This window comes from Gymnoscopelus braueri (genome assembly GCF_963280865.1).
Source record: "Gymnoscopelus braueri genome assembly, chromosome: 23".
Lineage (NCBI taxonomy): Eukaryota > Metazoa > Chordata > Actinopteri > Myctophiformes > Myctophidae > Gymnoscopelus > Gymnoscopelus braueri.
The window spans coordinates 27,649,031-27,672,938 of NC_137625.1; the positions used below are offsets into that span (position 1 = coordinate 27,649,031).

The 23,908-nt window shown below is 40.9% G+C and overlaps 2 protein-coding genes and 1 long non-coding RNA gene across 5 annotated transcripts in view; 2 read left to right on the plus strand and 1 right to left on the minus strand.

Annotated features, from left to right (window-relative positions):
• Window positions 1-23,908, plus strand: part of LOC308079380 (ras-related protein Rap-1b) — a 323,403-nt gene that overhangs the window by 197,832 nt on the left and 101,663 nt on the right. The window lies entirely within an intron of this gene.
• Window positions 1-23,908, plus strand: part of LOC308079382 — a 292,916-nt gene that overhangs the window by 167,345 nt on the left and 101,663 nt on the right. The gene's annotated exons all lie outside the window — the stretch shown is intronic.
• The window catches only part of grip1 (glutamate receptor interacting protein 1), a 64,841-nt gene that overhangs the window by 37,404 nt on the left and 3,529 nt on the right, over window positions 1-23,908 (minus strand). The window contains 1 exon segment of the mRNA XM_080420844.1: window positions 1,010-1,090. Coding sequence (XP_080276970.1) covers window positions 1,010-1,090 — 81 coding nt within the window.

Genomic DNA, 23,908 nt, shown 5'->3' on the forward strand with positions numbered 1-23,908 from the left:
TGAACATTGGAACATTATGAATAGAAAATACATTTCTTAATGCCTTTTAGGCTTCGTAATCAAAAATTGCACAGGGCAGATAAAAAAAGAAAAACAACTTAAACATACGAAGAAATGATTGACATATTTAATAATTCTATACATGTAAAAATAGCAGAATTAGCTGATCTACAAGCGTCACGAAGTGATGCGTTGTAAGCTTGTAGATCAGCTAATTCTGCCTTTTTTTATATATTTGAAAACGTGTGAAAATTTTTCAACATGGAAACGATTATGACGATTATGCCAAAATTTGACGATTTAAGTAATAATTGTGACAGGCCTAGTGTGCATGTGTGTGTGTGTGTGTGTGTGTGTGTGTGTGTGTGTGTGTGTGTGTGTGTGTGTGTGTTTGGGTGCGTCCATGCATGCGTGCATGTTCTTGAATTTCTCTACTTGGACCAAATGTCCTCACAAGTACAGCAGAATTTGAGAAACAGATATTGTAGAGCCATTTTCCTCACAAGAGAAATTGGCTGTTCTATCCTATATTAAAATGGTCTACTGGTGGGTGGGTGGGTCGGTCATACTGTATATGGAGTCAAATGCACATATAGCCCCCGTCAAATGCACATATATGGAGATCAGCATGCACTGATCACTGCCATACACAACATAAACCAAATGCACACATATATGGAGTAGGATTTTCAACATGCACTGATGTGTCACACACAACATTAACCAGATGCACAGAAACCGTGTGTCGGGGCCCCGTCCGTGTGCCGGGGGGTCCCCCAAGGGCCGCGGTCCACGGTCAATTACACATAATATGCCAGATCAACATGCACTGATGTCATACACAACATAAACGTGTCAAATTAGATGTGTAGGACTGTGTGGCGGCCCAAACTCTAGATGTGAGGGCCGCGTAGTGATTATAAGAAGACTTGTGCTGGTGTCACACACTGGGAAATAGGAGGCGTGCATGTGTGTTCACATGTGTGTGCGTGTGTATGTTTTTTAGTACCAGGTATAGACTGCCTTCTGATTGCAAGGGCTCCATCTGCTGATCTGGAGACAGCAGAGTGTTTACTGTATGGACCCTCATCTGGAAATACACAATCAATCGATTAATATCAATACACATATTTATACACACACACACACTTTTTTATTATTATTATTATTATTATTATTATTATTATTATTATTATTATTATTATTATTATTATATGAATATTGGTAGTTATCATCAACCAGTTTAGTGTAACTTTAGTAACTTAGTAACTTTAGTAACTTTGGCTAATGATTGGATAATTTATTTCTGCTGGACATAGCAGGCTTGCTAAGCTAAGACTCATCAGGAAACATAAGTTGATGTTATTATCATAATCATGTTATACATTACTACAGAAATATTACATTTAAATGCGTGTGCACACGCGCACACACACACACACACACACACACACACACACACACACACACACACACACACACACACACACACACACACACACACACACACACACACACACACACACACACACACACACACACACACACACACACACACATTCAAAGCTATTTGAACATTTTCTCCAATCCATAATGTTTTTCCATTTCCCTTACACCAAATGTAAAAGTAGTCATGCACAATGGCCCATTTCACAATCATATTATTGGATTGTTTGAAATCAGTAATGCATTAAACAAAACAAAATAAAAATGTAAATATCACAGCTCAAGAGTCATATTTAACAATGTTTTATTTTTACAAACACAAGACAAAAAGTAATATGCAAGTCGACAGACACCACACCAACAGAAGTGGTTCTCAAACCTTTTCATGTCAAGGACCCCCAAATTAATATGGCTGTGCCCCCCCCCCCCCCATCTGAAAATATGTTGTGCCAGGCAAAACATTCACATTTTTTAAAAGGGCAGATCAGTGGATTTTGAATCTACTGTATATTAACTAATTTTGCTGGGAACCTCCTGGAACCCCCTCAAGGAAGGACCCTTGGGTCAAGCTCACAATGCATCGCATCGCGTCGCATTGTGAGCTTGTAGATCGGCTATTTTCAAAGGGCGGAAATTTGTATAGGCTAGGGCTGAATCATTAGCATATTAGAATAATCAAAATCTACAAAGTAAAGGCGGTTACACACCGGCGAATGTGCGAATATACGCAAAATTCGGACTCGTTCCGAATAATTAAAAGACGCTTTTTCGCTTCGCTTTTCCGCTTTTTCGCGCCATGTACGCTTGCATTGACTTTATAAGGTTTTTTAAAAAAGCGTATTATTCGCACGAAAAAATCGCCCCGGTGTGTAAGGACCTTAACTATTAACTACAGTTTTCAAATAATTGTAGTGGAGTAAAAGTACAATATTTGCCTCTGAGATGTAATGGGGTAGAAGTAAAAGTACTGGAAATTGAAAATACTCAAGTAAAGTACAAATACCTCAAAATTGTACTTAAGTACAGTTACAAAAGGGCTGCAGTGTGTGTTTCTACATAAATCAAGGTGGGTGCAATACCGTGTTTCCCTGACTTGGAATCTTTTTTTCACTGACAGTAAGCGGTTTTATTCCCCTCATGAATCAAGTTCATTCGTAGTGGTTTGCCGTTTCCATTCCTCCGCCAGCCAAACGTTGAGTGAGGCACGACGACAACTCATTGAGCAAATAATTAGGACTGAAGGTGAGAGAAACCGAACTCCCTGGTTATTGTCCTCAGGGATTATTTTAACCCATTTAGACCGGGAAAGCATCTTGTGTCATTTTCAGATTTTCAGCTATTTAAAAAATTGCAGATCTACAAGCTCATAGAGCGGCACAGAGTGCCGCGCTATGAGCTTGTAGATCTGCTATTTTTTTAATGTTTTAAAGCGAACATTTTTAACTCCGATCTGTGCTTCTAGGGGTCCCTGGAACAACATGTTTTGAGATGGGGGTCCGCGGCCAACTACTGTACATATCATTTTGGGTGGTCCTTGCCATGGAAAAGTTGGAGCACCACTGATATAGCAACATACAGTACTGTTCGGATTTAGATTATTTTTTTTTATATGTATTTGGCCGCGGACCCCCATCTCAAAATGTGTTGTTCAAGCAAGGGACCCCCCAGAAGCAAAGATTTGAGTTACAAATGTTTGCTTTAAAAAAATATATACATTCAAAGATTTGCACACATTTTCAAGATTTTTCAAAAAAATAGCAGATCTACAACTTATACTTGTCGATCTGCTATTTTTGAATAGCCAAATAAATAAATAAAAAATTACACAGATGCGTTCCCCGGTCTTAATGGGTTAAACAAAAGGACATTCAACGCCATGATCGTTCCCCTCCCCCCCCAAAAAAACAAACAGCTGATTAAATGCTCGAACAGAGAAGAGAAGAAGACTCTGGGATCATTATTAATGGATGGAGTATATCATGCAGTCACTCTTGCTTGATACACAGACAACTGAAACTCTCTCAGAGCTGTTGTGAGGAGATCAAAGACACGGAGCAGCGAGCCAGTGGAGCGACTGTGAGAGAGGTTGCCAGGATGCAACAGATTGGCACCAGCGTTGCCATGTCTGCCCGCATATTTATAAGCGACTTGGGGCTTGTTTTTTTTCTGTTAAGTTGCTTGTAAATATTGGTGGTTGTTGCGTTTTTTTGGGGGGCTTGTTTCTTAAAGTGTAGTTGCTTATTTGGGCTTCCGACCCTCTAATGTTGTTTAAAAACCAGTGGCTCTAAAACATTTTCACGTCAATGACCCCCAAATTAATATGTATATCGTATAGACAATTACAAATGTAAGTAGTGTTGATTTTGTCGACTAAAACTAAACGAAAAATGTTCGTCGACTACCTTTTTTCACTGAGGAAAACTCAATAAAAACTAAGCTATGATGACTGAAACTAAGACTAAATATATTGACAATTTCGTCAACAAATAAAAACTAGACTAAAATGTTAGTGAGGGACTAGTGGAGAAGAGATCCAGTAGAACTAAAAGACAAGTCATTTTATGTTTTGGTTGCGCTCGGGTGTTGCGCTCTGAAAATAACAGCTGCGACGCGTTGTGAGCTTGTAGATCGGCTATTTTCACCATGCAACCAAGTGTAAAATCAGCCATTACGACGCCATCAAGGCACCGCCAACATACATTTTAGTCGACTAAATCAACTGTAGATTTAGTCGACTATAATCGAATGATATTTAGTCGACTAAAATTACACAAAAACTAAAACATTTGAGATGATTCAAAAGACTAAAACAAAAAAAAATTGCTGTCAAAATCAACACTGCTCTCCAGTACCGACAGCAACGCTCAGTGACTGAGAAGAGAGCGGTCACCACCTCTTGGTCTCAAAACCTTCCGGGAAGAGGCACCACGTCTATCAAGACCACGTCCTCATGCCACGGAAACAAGAGACTCTGACTGCACCCCCACCCACTGATCAGTCTCTGCATGGGATTAGGATTAGGAATACCACCCCGATCCCCTACATACATACAACAAGCCCCCACCCTTCTGGCTCAGGACCATTCATTCAACCTTCCTGAGTAAATAAAGGTGAAATGAAAATGTTCACATACAAGGGAATATTATGTAGGCTATATGCTGCTACTGTAAGGTATGTGTAATGTATATGTAATGAGGACTGACTCAAGACACCAACAGGTTTTTTTCTCCCTCAGGCAGTTGAAGCTTCCCTATGTAACTTCTTAAAGGGACAGTTCACCCAAAACAAATTGAATTGAATTCATGGAAAAAAAATTTTGTTTTTGTCACATTCCTAAACCAATAATCTGATGATCGGCAGCGGTTCCGGTAGGAGACACAAAGGAGACTCTTTGTGTCTCGTACCGGAACCGCTGCCGGTCATCAAATCTCCATGGGGTGACTAATCGATAGGAGAAAAAAAAAGTCTATTACTAAGTCTAGGTGAGACTTGAGGCTCATCTGGGCGTTCGAGCTCACAGGTAGTAACGTCAAACACGTAAGAGATGATTCCCTATTCATCGACTGATAATTTTTTTAATTAAAATCCATTATTGAAAAAAAAAAAAAGATTAAATCGATTAGTTTGATTAGCGGTTGCACCGCTATAAAAACAGGCAGAGAGAATTAATTAAGACCTGGAGCGCATCTGTGTCATTTTAGATTTATTTGGCTATTAAAAAATAGCAGATATACAAGCTCATAGCGCGGCACCTATGAGCTTGTAGATCTGCTATTTTTTTCAAAAAACTGTTAGGATTTAGAAAACATTTTTAAGAATCGCCTCAGGTCTTAATGGGTTAAATAGATACAAGCAAGGTATTTGAAGGATGAAAGGACGCAGAGAGAGGGAGACAGGAGTGAGAGGACGTGAGCAGAGTGAAAGAGAGAGACGGATGATAATAAACATACATCAAGCGTGCCTAGGTCTGGCACAAACGCTGCATTTGCTGCTCAGCCAATCAAAATATCACGCGACTATTTCACCAACAACATGGCTGTACTGTCAGACGACACTCTCATCAAGATAAAGCATTTATTGCAATGATATTGCATTCATTTTGGCGGTGCGACTCTGTGATACCGCAGATTATCTGCGCAAGCAGCATGACACAGAATCACCACCAACCCCCTCCAAGCAGAGCCTGAGATACAGTTAATTACATGAACATAACATTGACCCCTTCAAGGTAATCCACGGATCTCACACATTTAACATAGTGAAGAAGAACTAAATGCCACAAGGGAGGAGGCTGGGGAGGCGGAGGGCTGCAGGAAGGGTACTGTGACCTATGTGACCTACGTGACCTATGTGACCTATGCAGGCTAGAGCATTGGTTCTCAAAGTGGGTCCAGGGACCCCTAGGGGTCCTTGAGGGGGTTCCAGGGGGTCCCCAGCAAAATGTGTGAATATAGCATCACAATAATTTTGACCTTTTATACTTTGGCTATATTCAAAAATAGCAGATATACAAGCTCATAGCCGAGTGCCGCGCTATGAGCTTGTAGATCTGCTATTTTTGAAAAATCGTGAAGATTTGTGCAAATCTTTTAATATGTTTCTTTTAAAGCGAACGTTTTAACACAAATCTTTGCTTCTGGGAGTCCCTGGCACAACATTATTTTCAGATGGGGGTCCGCGGCCAAATACATATCAATTTGGGGGTCCCTGGCATGAAAAAGTTTGAGAACCACTGGACTAGAGCATGTAGTATGAAGAGGGAACAGTGTTCTGCTTAAAAAGACCACTCTAGAATGAACCATTAGGATCGAGGGTGTATGTGTTAGCTTTGTTAGCGAATGAAACTGAAGGGTGATTGAGCTTGGCTGAGCATAGGGTGGGAACCTCCTGACTGCCGAGTGACTGCCTGCTCCATTTATTCCTCGTTCTCAGTTTTTTTTTAAAGATGAATTGTGGGGCTTTTTTATGCCTTTATTGACAGGACAATAGGCTGACAGGAAATGGAGAGAGAGAGAGATGGGGAGTGACATGCAGCAAAGGCCGTCGGGATCGGGACTCGAACCCGCGACACGCTGTCACTCAGGCTACACTGAGCCTTCGTTCTCAGGGGCTGAGAATCGAACCTGGGACCATTCTACTTCCCAGGCGGGGCTCTCTCTACCCATTCAGCTGTGGCCACCCATAGCAACGACATATAAAATGGTAAATGGTGCATTTATATAGCGCTTTACATAGATTGTGCATTACATTCACCCATTCACACACACATTCACACACCGACGGCGGAGGAAACCATGCAAGGCACCAACCTGCTCATCGGGAGCAATTAGGGGTTCAGCGTCTTGCTCAAGGAAACTTCGACACTATTTCTGGGGGAGCCCGGGATCGAACTGCGAACCTCGCGGTTCCCATCCGGCCGCCCTATACCGGCCACTCTACCCCTGAGCCACTGTGCCACCTGAGCCGCTATATGCCCCCCCCCGCGGCATATAGCGACCATACAATGGTATGCTACACTACAGTGAGTACACCGTACTGTGCTATTGCCTCACAGAGATAAGGACCTGGGATTCAAACCAGGGACTTTTTCTTTCTGTGTGGAGTTTTGCATGTTCTCTCCATGTTCATCATGTGGGTTTCCCACCTCGAAAAGGGACATACTCCTCACAGTGCACTTTGAGCAAGGCACTGGCCCACTGTGAGATAAAGAGCTGGAGCTGCCCCCCCCCCCCCCCCGGGCATTGAACAGTGGCTGCCAGCTGCTCCTAAATGTAGAAGATGAATCCACCCCCACATGGAACAATTTACAGCAGAACTAACTGTACAATACTGTAGTGCGGTGGTTCTCTCAACCAGTGGTCCGGGGACCACCAGTGGTCCTTGAGGGGGTACCAGGGGGTCCCCAGCGAAATGAGCTAACATAGCGTCACAATCATTTTAACCACTTAGCTTTGGCTATTCAAAAATAGCAGATATACAAGCTCATAGCGCGGCACCGAGTGCCGCGCTATGAGCTTGTAGATCTGCTATTTTTGAAAAATCTTGAAAATGTGTGCAAATCTTTGAATGTATATATTTTTTAAAGCAACATTTTTTAACTCAAATCTTTGCTTCTGGGGGTCCCTGGCACAAAACATTTTCAGATGGGGGTCCGCGGCCGAATGTATATCAATTTAGGGGTCCCTTGGCATGAAAAAGGTTGAAAACCACTGCTGTAGCGTATTACACCACACCATAATATACCTGATCATGTCATAGATATAATTTTCTATTCCATTATATCATATTCCGATAGTGTGTACAGTAACCGCTCTGAAAATAGAACCACATATTCTCTCTAAACACAGTGTGAACACACACACACACACCATAACTAACAGAAGATGAAAGCTAAGCCCCCACACACTCCCCTCCCCCTCCAAATGTAGGGCAGCTATCACACACACACACACACACACACACACACACACACACACACACACACACACACACACACACACACACACACACACACACACACACACACACACACACACACACACACACACACACACACACACACACACACACACACACACACACACACACACACATCTATAACCACATGCAGTCAAGAGACTCTAATTTGTACCTTCTGGTTTCAAACGGAGAGGAGAGGAGCTGTCAGGGAAATCCATCTCAAGAGTTTTAATGGTTAAAGGGTAGGGTAAGTGATATTCTTTGGTTAAAACAGGTGCCTTTGTTAAAAGGTTAAAGCTCTATATTCTGATAATAATCATTGCTATAGAGTGTGTGTTCAGTAACAGGGGTCTCCCCGTCTCTCCAGCTCTTTAATAAACAGAAACCACATGTTCAGGTAGGTGACCACATTTCAGCCAATCAGGAAAGAAAGAGTACCCATTAATCAGCTTCATTTTTATAGTGTTCCAGTTCCAATTTTGTCTGCTCATTTTCTTTGAGTCATCACTTCCAATTCCACTTGTTTAATCTGTATCCTGACTGAGTTCTCTTACTTACAGTAGATAACATTGGTATACCGACCTGAAAACGCATTTTCTGTTTAATAAGGAGCTGGAGAGACATGGAGACTCCTGTTACTGAACAAACACTCTAAAGCAATGAGTACTATCAGAACATAGAGCTATTTAACACTTATTTCAACCAACGAAAATCACATACCCTACCTTTAACTTACTGTTAGAAGTGTTACAGTCGAGCACTGTTATTACAGTCTACTACAACAGAATTACAGTACTACAGCAGTGGTTCTCAACCTTTTCAGGCCACGACCCCCCAAAATAATCATATTTGAACTGGGGACCCCCCACCCTGACAAGGACTTGGAATTGTCGGAGTTGAGGCATTACATTTTCGGTTCCACAGATACAGTGCCTTGCGAGTATTCATCCCCCTTACAGCCTTATTAAAAAAAAAAAAAAAACATTCTCCACACTACTGTATACCCCATAATGACAAAATAAATAGATTTTTTATGCAAATGTATAAAAAAATGTCAAAATCACATGTGCGTAAGTATTGACCCCCTTTGCTATGACACTCAAAGTTGAGCTGAGGTGCATGCTGTTTCCACTGATCATCCTTGAGATGTTTCTATAACTTGATTGGAGAATTACATTGATTTGACATCATTTAGAAAGGTACACACATGTCTCTATCAGGTCCCACAGTTAACAGTGCATGTCGGAGCACAAACCAAGCCATGAGGTCAAAGGACTTGTCTGCGGACCTCTGAGATAATAATGGTCTTTTTCTTTTCTTTCTTTTTGGAGGTATTAAATGGTCTTAAAAGTCCTTAAATTGTCACTTCACTGTCATGTGGGGACCCCCCACCAAATCATATGGGGGTCCCGACCCACAGGTTGAGAACCCCTGTACTACAGGACTGTGTGCTATACTCATGCCAGGTCTGATCTGGGAAAGACTGCTCTTAGTATTTTGTGTTGCAGCAGATTCATGGAATCTCTTGCAACATGACCTAAAACTCCATAGTCTTACCTCTAGGAAGGTACTTAACCACTTAACCCATTAAAGGAGTAGTTCACCCCCAAAAAATACATATTTTCTATCAATTACACACCCCATGAAGCAATAATTTGATGACTGGCGCAAAGAAGCTAATGTATCTGGTAGGAGACTCAAAGAGTCTTCTTTGAGTCTACTACGATTGGCTTAGGAATGCGACGAAAACAAAAGCGTCTCCATGAATTCAATGCTTCATGGGGTGTGTAATTGATAGAAAATACGTTTTTTTTTGGGTGAACTACTGCATTAAGGCCTGAGGTTCCGATTCTACAAAATGTCTTCTAAATCCCAACAGTTTTATGTTGCTATATCAGTGGTTCTCGAACTTTTTCATAATTGTCAAGGACCCCCAAAATTATATGTATTTGGCCGCGGACCCCCCATCTCAAAATATTTTGTTCCAGGGACCCCCCAGAAGCAAAGATTGGGGTAAAAAAGAATTGCTTAAAAAAAAATACATATATTCAAAGATTCTCACAATTATTCAAAAATAGCAGATCTACAAGTTTGTAGCGCAGCACTTGGTGCCGCGCTATGAGCTTGCAGATCTGCTATTTTTGAATAGCCAAAGTGTAAAATAATGTGTATAATAAAATAATGTCTTAAACTCCAGCATCCGTACTCTCAGAAAAAAAAAAATCACAGAAAATATATTGACAAGCTAAGATTTATCTTCAGCGAAGATATTTAATGCAGAGCGAAAACAGAAAAGACACTATAGCATAGACCTGAGTGAATCTGTTTACCCTGACTCAGTTTGTACATTTGTATGGTTGTATTTCCCACGGTAGCTTTTTTTAACAGATTTAGTTTATTGCAGTGGTTCTCAAAGCGGGGTCCGGGAACCCCTAGTGGTCCTTGGAAGGTGTTTCAGGGGTTCCCCTAGCCCTAGCCTCGCGTAGCCAGACTAAATCACTGCGTGGATATGAGTCTGGTGCTTCTATGAGGACGTTTGTTTTCCAAGGGGGCGGGATCAAAACAATGGCTCTCGACGCAATTGGTTAGACATATAACCAACTGCCAATTACAGTCTCCCATATTTGAATACTGGGTCCTGATTGGTCACCCCATACTTTGGGAGCAGGAAATGGATTCACAACGGAACGGAGCGGTGCCAGACCCAAATCGCAGAGGGCATTTTATTTTTTGCACTGGCAGATTCGTCTGGTCCCAGGCTACCTTAGCCCTGGTCCAGAGCGTTAGTAAGTTCTCTCTAACGCCCTGCCAGGCGCTCTGCTCTGCTCATAGACAAAGGATTCCACTGCCCTGCGAGGGCTCCAACTGTAGTAAAACAGTTGTAGTAAAAAATAAACAAAACTACTTCACTATCCACCGAAACAAAGGCTGTTTTGTGTTGTAGAAAGTCTATTCTCCATCTGGTCAATATAATTTACCATTGACCAGATCTGTAGAGGGTGCAGTGGATTAATTATAATAATTACAATAATTTCCATTTGGCAGACATATTTTATTTTCTGCCCCAAAAGTGTATAATTACAGAGAAGGTGGGGTGCTGAGAGGCTTCCCACTCTGGAGAATAGACTTTCAACAACACAAAACAAGCCTTTGTTTCGGTGAGTAGTGAAGTATTTTTGTTAATTTTTTACTACAGTTGGAGCCCTCGCAGGGCAGTGGAATTCTTTGTCTGTGAGCAGAGCCGAGCGCCTGGCAGGGCGTTAGAGAGAACTTACTAAGGGCTAGGGGGGCCCCAGCTAAATATTAAGTTAATAAAGCATCAAAACCAATTTAACCACTTTAAAGGAGTAGTTCACCCAAAAAACTATTTAACCACTTTAAAGGAGTAGTTCACAAAAACCTCCTACCGGAGACTCCGCCGGTAATGAAATTATTGGCTCAGGAATGCGAAAAAAAACTAAAAATCTCCACGAATTCAAGACTTCATGGGGTGTGTAATTGATATATAATAAGCAATTTTTTGGTTTATTGATCTTGCATGTTCATAATTTCCAGTATTATCTCACCCTCAATGATTTCTCAGAGAATCTTAAAGCTGTTATATATACCCATTAATCTGCATGGTTAGAGCACTGGTTCTCAAGCTGGGGACCTTGGGAGTGTCCCAGGGGACAGCTTAACCACTTTAACCCTATTTTATACTATAGTATTTTGTATATTCGGAAAATAGCCAATCTACAAGCTCACAACGGATTCCAGGGGGTTCCCAGTTAAATGGTTGATTTAAAGGGATACTTCACTTTCCGCCGGGGGACACATTTAAAAAAAATATTAAAAATAAATGAAAAAAGTTATGGAAAATTCATGGCCCCCTCACGACACGCAGTGTCCTACTAATGTGTGAGGGGGCCATGAATTTTCCATAACTTTTTTCATTTATTTTTAATATTTTTTTTAAATGTGTCCCCGGCCCGAAAGTGAAGTACCCCTTTAACTGACGATCTTTTCGACCAATCACAACACTCGTTCCATTCACAGAGAACAGGAACAGATGTGTAAAGCGTCAACGTCATTTCCCGGGACGGTACAGTACTTCCGCCAAATTCCAGTACTACCGTCGGTGTTGCCAGATTCTGTGAGAGAAACAAGCAACCAGGTCTAGGAAAGCCAGCCCAAAAGAAGCGACTATGGGCCACATGAGCACTTTAACATAGACATCAGCTATTTGAAAATAGCTGATCTACAAGCTCACAACGCGTCGCGATGCGACGCGTTGTGAGCTTGTAGATCAGCTATTTTCAAATGAAATCTTGCGGGGAAATTATAATAAGCAGATCTGGCAACCCTGACTACCGTTACACTCAACCGGCTAAGTCTTGCCCAGAGTGACAGAAACAGGAGATAAATGGTAAATGGTGCATTTACAATGACTGTGCATTACATTCACCCATTCATTCACACACACACACACACACACACATTCAAACCATGCAAGGCACCAGCCTGCTCATCGGGGCCAATTAGGCCGCGGGATCGAACTATGAGAACCTTCCGGTTCCCAAGCGGCCGCTCTACTTCCTGAGCCACTGCCGAGATAGAATCCTGAACCGATGGTTCCCAAGGCTACTTACTTACTTATTTACTTACATCCGTCTAGTACTAAAGTACTGCATTAACCCATTAAGACCGGGAAAGTCATTTTAGATTTGAACCGCTTTAACCATTATCTTATACTTTGGCTATTCAAAGATCTACAAGCTCATAGCGCCGCAAAGAGTGAGCTTGTAGATCTGATATTACATTTTTTTAAATCATGAAAATTTGTGCAAATCTTTGAATATATATATTTTTTATATATACATTTGTAACTCAAATCTTTGCTTCTGGGGATTCTACAAAATGTCTTCTAAATGTTGCCAGTGGTTCTCAAACTTTTTCATGTCAAAGACCCCCCAAAATGTTATGTATTTGATATGTCCCCCATCTCAAAATATGTTGTTCCAGGGACCCCCCCCCCCAGAAATAAAGATTTGAGTTACAAATGTTTTGCTTTAAAAACATATATATATTCAAAACACACCAAACTGCACAGAAGTTTTCACCATTTTTCAAAGACAATAGCAGATCTACAAGCTCTATAGGCTTGTATATCTGAAATTTTTTAAAAGCCCAAAGACATCTAAAATGACACAGACTGAACGGGTTCCCGGATTGAATGGGTTAAACTAATACAACGGTTTAGTTCTACAGTACTACATCAGTGTAGCGCTACAGTACTACCATATAGTACTAGTCTAGTAAGTCAAGTTAGTCCCAGAGTACTACATTAATCTAGTACTACAGCGGTCTAGTTGTACAGCATCAGACCAGTCTAGTTACTACAGTACTACAACAGATCAGTTCTGACACGTCATAACATGTTGATTGATACGATTACACACACATTCTATAATCTCTAAAACCGTGTCATCTCACACGCACACGCACACACACGCACACACACACGCACGCACACAGCTGGTTTCCAGTGCTATAAACAAGCAGATGTCATTCCGCTCTCGTTAACCTCTCTCGTCGTATCTCTCTCTCTTTTCAATGTCAGCGGTTCTCTCACACACACACACACACACACACACACACACACACACACACACACACACACACACACACACACACACACACGCACACACACACGCGCGCATGCACACGCACACATACAGTCTTTCTACCTTTATTGAGGCGTCTGAGGATCTGACAGCGACATTTAAATGAGACGGCGATCATGACGAACAACCGACCGACCCCTACATCCTCTTACAGTATACACCTCCTCCTCCTGCTCTCCTCCTCTCCTCCTCTCCTCCTCTGCTGAAGGAAGGAGGGATGGCTTCTGTTCAGACAAACATCCAGAGGTTTCTGTCGATGCGTCTCTTCATTTCACGGGCAGAGCGAGCGAGAGAGAGAGAGACACATAGAAGGAGAGATGTCCAGAATGAAATGAGAGAGAGAGAGAGAGAGAGAGAGAGAGAGATTGAGAGAGAGAGAGAGAGAGAGAGAGAGAGAGAGAGGGGGCATTGGCTACAGAGAAACCACTGGCAGAGAGAGAGGAGACGAGGAGAGAGAGAGAGAGAGAGAGAGAGAGAGAGAGAGAGAGAGAGAGAGGGAGAGCGCACGACAGAGGTTGCGCAGACAGAGCCGCATGAACGAATGGAGGAGGAGGAGGAGGAGGAGGAGGAGGGGGGGTGGAGAGCAGGAAGAGGAGAGATGAGAGAGAGAGAGAGAGAGAGAGGGTGAAAAGAGGAGGGGTGGGTGAAGGTGCAGAGGAGACAGATGAGGAAAAGGCAGAGACAGAGGGATGAATGGATGGAGGGCTAGAAGAAGGAATGGGTTCCGGCTTCAAGTTTGAATCCTCTGAGATTAGCAATAGACCATCATTATCTGTTAACCCATTAAGACCAGGAACGCATCTGTGTGTCATTTTAAGATTTCTTTGGCTATTCAAAAATAGCAGATATACAAGCTCATAGCACCGAGTGCCACGCTATGAGCTTGTAGATCTGCTATTTTTGGAAAAATTGAGAGAGAGAGACACACAATTTGTGCAAATCTTATTTTTAAAGCGAACATTTTTAACTCAAATCTTTGAACAGTTTTTTTTTTTAAACGTATGTTGCTATATCAGTGGTTCTCAAACTTTTTCATGTCAAGGAGCACCCAAAATACTATGTATTTGGCCGTGGACCCCCATCTCAAACTCTTTTGTTCCAGGGACCCCCCCAGAAGCAAAGATTTGAGTAAAAAAAACGTTGCTTTAAAAAAATATATATATATTCAAAGATTAGCACAAATGTTCACAGGTTTTTCAAAAGATAGTAGATCTACAAGCTCATAGCGCGGCACTCGCTATAATAGAAATAGTGTCTAAGAAAAGAGAACTAAAAGTCATTAAAAATAGGAGGGTAAAACAACGTAAACGGGGTTAGGTGCGGACGGCAAATGTGAAGAGGTGAGTTTTAACCCTTTAAGACCTGGAACGCATCTGTGTCACTTCTTGATTTGAGCTAAAAAAGCATTATTTTACACTTTGGCTATTCAAAAATAGCAGATCTACAAGCTCATAGCGCGGCACCGAGTGCCGCGCTATGAGCTTGTAGATCTGCTATTTTTGAAAAATCGTGAAAATGTGTGCAAATCTTTGAATATATATATTTTTAAAGCGAACATTTTTAACTCCAATCTTTGCTTCTGGGGGGTCCCTGGAACAAAGTATTTTGAGATGGGGGTCGGCGGCCAAATACATATAAGTTTGGGGGTCCTTGACATGAAAAAGTTTGAGCACCACTGAAAAAGGAACATACGTTTTTCAGAAAACTGTTGGGATTTAGAAGACATTTGTAGAATCGGCTTCAGGTCTTAAAGGTTTTAAAAGAAGGGAGGCTGGGGGCTTGCTCTCACCCCAGGTTCATTGCTTGGCCCAGGGGAGAACCAGGCCCCCGTCAACCCCCAGGTTCAGTGCTTGATCCTGGGTGTTTGCAGGAGGAGGTTAGCACCACCGGAGCAGAGGGATCAGAAGGGGGGGGGGGGGGGGCAGAGAGGTATAGGGGGGGAGCTGGGTTGCTGCAGGGCCTTGTAGGTGGCGAGTAGCGTTTGAACCCATTCGATCCAGGAACGCGTACCGTGTCATTTTAGATTCTTAGCTGTTTATTTCATTACTTTGGGCTATTCAAAAATAGCAGATCTACAAGCTCTGTGCCGCGCTACAAGCTGGCAGATCTGCTATTTTGTTTTTAGAAAAATCGTGAAAATTGGTACAAATCTTTGAATATGTATGTTTTTTTAAAGCAAACATAAAACATTTTTAACTCAAATGTTTGCTTCTGGGGGATTCTACAAAGTCTTCTAAATCCTTTTTTTTTTTTTGAAAAACAGCAATTATGTTGCTAACTTTTTTCATGTCAAGGACCCCCAAAATGATATGTATTTGTCCGTGGACCCCCCATCTCAAAACGTTTTATACAGGAGCAAAGATTTGAGTAAAAAATGTATATATATTAAAAGTGTTGCACAAATTTTCATGATTGTTTTTGAAAAATAGCAGATCTACAAGCTCGTAGCGCGGCACTCGGTGCCGCGCTATGAGCTTGTAGATCTGCTATTTTTGAATAGCCAAACAAATCTAAAATGACACAGATGCGTTAGCGGATTGAATGGGTTAAGAAGATGTATTCTGCGTTTTGACTGGGAGTCAGTGAAGGCCATGGAGGTCACTAGTGTGATGTGATCTAGCGGAGCGGGTATACGGGTGAGCAGAGTTTTATACATACATACTGTAGTTTATTGAGGACTTTAGTGGTGGTGCCATAAAGCGGTGGTTCTCAACCAGTGGTCCGGGGACCAGCTAAATGATGAAGAGTTGGTAACCAAATGAACCCTTATAGATCTTTAACTCTTGAGAGCCTTACGGGTCCATTTGGTTTCATTTTACGCTCCCAAGAGTTACATTTTTGTTAAACATCTGCATTACTTAATTAAATAATTGGTATTTTGATCAACGTTTGCCTGTTATCTCTCCTATGGTACCAACATCAACACAGCATGGAATCGTGGACAAAATCGTATCCAACGACAACAAAATATTGGAAGTGTTATAGGGTCTCTGAGAATCTAAATCTCATCAAACGGTGGTTCCGTGGCTCAAATGCCAAATAAATAATGGACCTTGATATGAAAAAGGGTTGAAAACCACTGTCATAAGAAGGAAGCTGTTGCCGTAATCAAGCCAGGGTGTGAATCAGTGTTTCTGCAACAGTAAATGACAGTTTGGACGCTTAAAAAAATATATGTATTCAAAGATTTGCACACATTTTCACAAAAAGATCTGCTATTTTTGAATAGCCAAAGTAATCGTAAAATGACACACAGATGCGTTCCCGGTAAAAGTATCAATACTGCAATATAGAAATACTGTTACAAGTAAAAGTCCAGAATTCAACATTTACTTGAGTAAAAGTACAAAAGTATTGGCAACAAAATGTACTTAAAGTACCAAAAGTAAAAGTACTAAAATGTTTGAAAATAGAAGATCTACAAGCTCACAACGCGTCACTATGCGACGCGTTGTGAGCTTGTAGATCGTCTATTTTCAAATAGCCTAGGTGTAAAATACGGCTAAAGTGGTTAATGTGTGTTTCATAATATCATAATTTATATCTGAAAAGTAACTAAAGTTTTCAAATAATTGTAGTGGAGTAAAAGTAATATTTGCCTCTGAGATGTAGTGGAGTAGAAGTAAAAGTATAGACAATTGGAAATACTCCAGCAAAATAAAAATTCTTCAAAAGTGTACTTAAATTATTATTATTATTATTTATTTTTTTACTTAAGTACAGTACTTACATCTCAACAAAAACTTAGCAGTACCAACTACTACTTAGTGTTAGCAACACCACTACACCATAGCAGCACAGTACTACTACTACGCCATGATACCATGACAATGTGTGGGACGTTCACCAATTCACACACACATTACCGACGGCAGAGGCAACCATCCAAGGCACCAACCTGCTCATCGGGCGCAGTAGTTAGGGGTTCAGTGTGTCGCTCAAGGACACCACAAGACGATGCCAGGAGGAGCCAGAGATCGAACCCAAGAAGGCCTGCTCTATAGTGCGTGCCAAAAATCCTGAAGGGGGCGTCATTTGTCATTTGGTAGCGGCGGACATCTTTGTGGGGTATAAAGAGGTTGACTTAACATTGCCCCCCACCAGTATGTCTGCAGCTACTATGCCACGCCCCCCATGGTGACGACACGTTGGCAAGCACTATACCTCTTCAGTCACTGCTGCTCCGAACAATTGGGAGCAGCAGCAAACTGCTTTCTCCTCCCATGGGTTCCTCAGAACTCAGGCTGGCACTACCTCCATGTGCAGTGCCCAAACGAGGTTCCGAGAAACTCCCCTGGAACCGAGCCGTAGCGTATATGCAAACAAATCTAGACCCCGGCATGAAATATGTAGTGGAAAAGAGGGTCAATAGACAGGACCACGACAACCACAGTGCAGATCGTTAGCGGGACAGGATGATATAGTAAGTTGTCTGACTCGTCTTTTAACCCACTCAAATTCCGGGAACGCATCTCTGTCATTTTTAGATTTCTTTGGGCTATTAAAAACAATTGCAGATCTACAAGCTCATAGCTCACATGCTTTTTTTTTTTTTTATTGTGAAAATTTCCCTCAGAATCAATAAAAGGTCTACCTACCTATATGTGCCTATATCGAACTATATCTATCTACCTACAGTATGTCTACCTATCAATCTACAAATTCCACCCGGCCATCATCATCAAAATGCTGTTTTCATGAATAGATATTGCATGCAGATATGTTATGTTTGTATACATGTACAGTATGTAAATGTCTATATAAAGTCTGTCAGCAGATGGAGCTACACTACCATACACCACACACACACGCTCACACACACAGGTCTCTAACTATAGGATGGGACAGGAAAATACACACTTCACCACCATGCCTAATCTAATCCAAGCCCCACCCCCTGGCTGCTGCTCCAGCTGTAGCAGTTACCATGGAAACAAGCCGATGAATAATTGAGGGGGGCAAGACATTCTCTCACCCAACACGCGCACGCACACACACACACACACACACACACACACACACACACACACACACACACACACACACACACACACACACACACACACACACACACACACACACACACACACACACACACACACACACACACACACACACACACACACACACACACACACCTCTCTCGCCCTGTCTCTCTATCTGTCACTGTACCATGTGTTTACTCTATCACTGTACTTAAGAAGATCACTTACTAAGTGTCTACCAGTGTCTATCACTGTTCTAGGATCAGTTACCATGTATCTATCACTGTACTAGGATCAGTTACCATGTATCTATCACTGTTCTAGGATCAGTTACTATGTGTCTATCACTGTACTAGGATCAGTTACTATGTATCTATCACTGTACTAGGATCAGTTACTATGTGTCTATCACTGTTCTAGGATCAGTTACTATGTCTATCACTGTTCTAGGATCAGTTACTATGTCTATCACTGTTCTAGGATCAGTTACTATGTGTCTATCACTGTTCTAGGATCAGTTACTATGTCTATCACTGTTCTAGGATCAGTTACTATGTGTCTATCACTGTACTAGGATCAGTTACCATATGTTTATGACTGTACTAAGATCAGTTACTATGTGTCTATCACTGTTCTAGGATCAGTTACTACAGTATGTGTCTATCACTGTACTAGGATCAGTTACTACTGTATGTGTCTATCACTGTACTAGGATCAGTTACTATGTGTCTATCACTGTACTAGGATCAGTTACTATGTGTCTATCACTGTACTAGGATCAGTTACTATGTATCTATCACTGTTCTAGGATCAGTTACTATGTGTCTATCACTGTACTAGGATCAGTTACTATGTATCTATCACTGTTCTAGGATCAGTTACTATGTATCTATCACTGTACTAGGATCAGTTACTATGTCTATCACTGTTCTAGGATCAGTTACTATGTGTCTATCACTGTACTAGGATCAGTTACCATATGTTTATGACTGTTCTAAGATCAGTTACTATGTGTCTATCACTGTACTAGGATCAGTTACCATATGTTTATGTCTGTACTAGGATCAGTTACAATGTATCTATCACTGTACTAGGATCAGTTACAATGTATCTATCACTGTGGACCCCAGGAAGAGTTGTCTTCACTGTGGTGAGGACTAATGGGGATCCGTAATAAACAAACAATAAACTGTTCTAGGATCAGTTACCATGTGTTTATGACTGTTCTCAGTTACCATGTATTTATGACTGTTCTATGATCAGTTACCGTGTAATTTTAAGATGTTTATGTGTGTTTTGTTGTTTATGGGTTCTGTTGTAGAACCGTGGTTTAAAAAGCTGAAACACAAATGAACAGGCAAACACTCTTAAACATACACACACACCCCTCTAATTACACAAAAAGACAAGAGGCTTGAAAACCTTTCATTACCCCGACAGCCTGTCAAACCCCTGTGTGCACACGTGCATGCCTGCGTGCGTGCGTGCGTGCGTGCGTGCGTGCGTGCGTGCGTGCGAGTGAGACTTTTTGTGATCAATAACGAGACCCAGAATTTGAAATTCCAACACATAATTGTGTTTACATAAACATGTTTACCATTAGCATTACTTTCTCTTCTACTTTATATATTTTATTTTGCATTATATTTCCTTCAAAAGGTTATTACAAAATGTAATAATAAATGACAAGACATGTTATTCTATGCATAATTTTGTGTACAAATAATAAATACTAAATACTTTGAATATATACAGTATATACATTTTTAACTCTAATCTTTACTTCTGGGGCTCCCTAGAACAACACATGTTGAGATGGGGGGGGTCCACGGACAAATACATATCATTTTGGGGGTCATTGACATGAAAAGGGTTTGAGAACCACTGATATCATAGCAACATAGTTTTTTTTTTAAACGATAGGATTTAGAAGACATTAGAATCCCCAGAAGCAAAGATTTGAGTTAAAAATATATTTAATTTATTTAAAAAATATACACATTCAAAGATTTGCACAAATGTTCACGATTTTTCCAAAAAAATAATAATTATAAGGTAGTGATTAAAATCTAAAATGTGTTATGACTGTTATGTGACAAAAACTGAATCTTATTGACAGTCCTTCATCCTGTGGTTGGAGGGACAGAAGGGCATGTCTGGGCACGTCTGGGCATGTTGCAAAGCTGACGTTTGTCAACTGTTTTTTTGTTTTTATCTCTTAAAATATTGCCCTGTCTTGAAAGATATTTAAGGGATTAAATGTTAAGCTTACAAGAGCCCCTCTCTGCTGTCATGGTGTATTTTGTTGGAGTTGTAAGTGTTGACTCAGGGGTTAGGGTTGTAGGGTTGGATGCAATCAGTGGTGGAAAAAGTACTTTTTTTTTTTTACTTAAGTAAAAGTATCAATACTGCAATGTAAAACTACTCTGTTACAAGTAAAAGTCCGGAATTCAAAAGTTACTTGAGTAAAAGCACAAAAGTATTGGTATCAAAATGTACTTAAAGTACCGAAAGTAGAAAGTACTCATTATGCAGAATATCCCATTTCACAAGTTTTCAAATGTATAAAATGAATACAAATCTTTTGAAAATAGCAGATGTACAAGCTCACGATGCGACGCATTGTGAGCTTGTAGATCGGCTATTTTCAAATGGCCGAAATGTATATAGGACTGAAGTGGGTAATGTATGTTTTGTAATAATAATCAAAATCTACAAAGTAACTACGTAGTAACTAAAGTTTTAAAATAATTGTAGTGGAGTAAAAGTACAATATTTGCCTCTGAGATGTAGTGGAGTAAAAGTAAAAGTACAGAAAATTGGATATACTCTAGTAAAGTTCAAAATAACTCAAAATTGTACTTAAGTACAGTACTTGAGTAAATGTACTTAGTTACTTCACACCACTGCTGTGTTTATCCCATTCCAGCATGTTTGTGAGCTCTACCTGACTGAGAGGATGACAGGCACTGCGCCTGCAGTACGGCTGTCAACTAAGCTCAGAAATTACAATGGCATTTCGGTCGTAAACATTTTGGTCTTAACCTTCTTAAACCCTCTAGACGTAAACTGGACTTGAGTTGGCCCTGAACTTGGACCGCTTTTTACAGTCCAAACCAAATCTTTTAGCCAAAAATAGCAGACTCTTTAATGTTTGTCCCAAATACATATCGTTGCTGTCCGGCAGGAACCAGCTAACTCCATTTTGACGCTTTTGATTTTTTTCCCATAAATCAGGGCCATTGAACACCCTTTACGTCTGTGCGTTGGTACAAAAAAAATATTGAACCAATGAAAAGCATTAAAAAGTGCTTCTGACAAAACCAGCTAACTCCATTGGATCCTCAAATTCTCTGCTAAACCAGTGAAGTCCACCGGAGTTAGCTGGTTTTGCCGACTCCAGGCTCCACCCCCTTTTGACCTCCAACCTCATTGTGAGCTTGGAGGTCCATTCAGCTGTTCTTATCAATGATGAACAAAACCTCCTAACCTCCTTTTTTTTCATTTCCTGAAAAATGAACATTTTGGAGTAAGCTGGTTCCTGCCGGACAGCAGAGATATGTTATCGTCCACTGGACAACATTAGCCTTGAACCCTACCCGAGTACATTTTACGTGGCACGTGGCACAGTTCCTCTTGCCATTTGCCACCAACATCACTTAATATCTTTACTTCTAAACACTTGTTGATGAAGAAGTAGTTCATGAAACGCTGAACTGTCCCGGTATTTGTTTGCGGCGCTAAACCAAAGTCATATAACTCCAGCGTCAAGTATCCAAAGTTTAAAGATCACACACAGATCTTCAGGAGAAGAGCATCTAAATTTTCACCAATTTATTTGACCATTTCAACAAGCATGCTAACGTCAGCAGACGTATAACCCCCCAGGGAAGATATGGCTTTAGCTTGCACTGACTGGTCAGCAACCGTATCAATTGCTGTGTCAGTGAAATTATGGCTATATCTAATGTGTATGCATTTAACAAGACACTATTCAAGGGGGCCTATTGTGACAGGGCGACGGGTCAGATGACCAGAGCTAGCAGGCATTTGAAGATGTGTGTCTGTAGGTTGTTGCTGTGTCAGCCCTAGGGAAAATATGGCAGATGACCAATCAGCACAGACTAATCATCCTCTCGGTCCCTTCATCAATTCCCTCACCCAGGGCAAATAAAGGCTGGGGTATGTGTGCTAGGACTGGCTGGATTTGGTGATGCAAGTATGTATTGTAGGTGTGTGTGGTGTGTGTGTGTGTGTGTGTGTGTGTGTGTGTGTGTGTGTGTGTGTGTGTGTGTGTGTGTGTGTGTGTGTGTGTGTGTGTGTGTGTGTGTGTGTGCGTGCATGCGAGGTTTAGCCAACCAACCTCAAATTGCCTTCATATAGAATCACACGCTATTTTGAACACGCACACAGACACACGCACACACGACACAAGAAGGATACAATATAGCAGCCAGGAACAACACAATAAATGTGTCTTGGCAGCTCTAATCAGTGGTTCAAAGTAACTAAGTACATGTACTCAAGTACTGCACTTAAGTAACATTTTTAGGTATTTTTTGTTTACTGGAGTATTTCCAATTTTCAGTACTTTTACTTCTACTCCACTACATCACAGACGCAAATATTGTACTTTTACTACAATTATTTGACAGCTTTATTTACTAGTTACTTTGTATATTTTGATTATTATTACCAAACATACCACAACTACTAATTCTCTATATATATTCCGGCTATTTGAAAATAGCGATGCGACACATTGTGAGCTTGTAGATCTGCTATTTTCAAAAGATTTGTATACATTTTTTAAACTTGAAATGGGACATTCTGCATAATGACTACTCTTATTTTTGGTACTTTAAGTACATTTTGATGCCAATACTTTTACTCAAGTACATTTTGAATTCCGGACTTTTACTTGTAATACACACGATACAAATATTACACATAGCAAAAAACACTAAACTCACAACAAATCACTCAGATCCAGTGAAATATCACTTTACATGAGAATGATAACAGTTTATAAACAAGTCAACAGACGGTTCACAACACCCCTCCATCATCCAGACACTCAAGTACAATCACTGAATTATTAAAGAGGGGAAACTGGACTCAAATGAAGGTTAATAATTTCTCTCCCCGATGATAAGAATCAGTGGTGAGTGACAGTCAAATAACTCAGCATTTATCTGCCGTCAGACTGAAGGAGAGGAAAGGAGACATTATTTAACTCTTCAGGTGCATTTACACTGTACTTCAAATATCAAATATTAACCCATTAAGACCGGGAACGCATCTCTGTCATTTCTTTGGCTATTCAAAAATAGCAGATCTACAAGCTCGTAG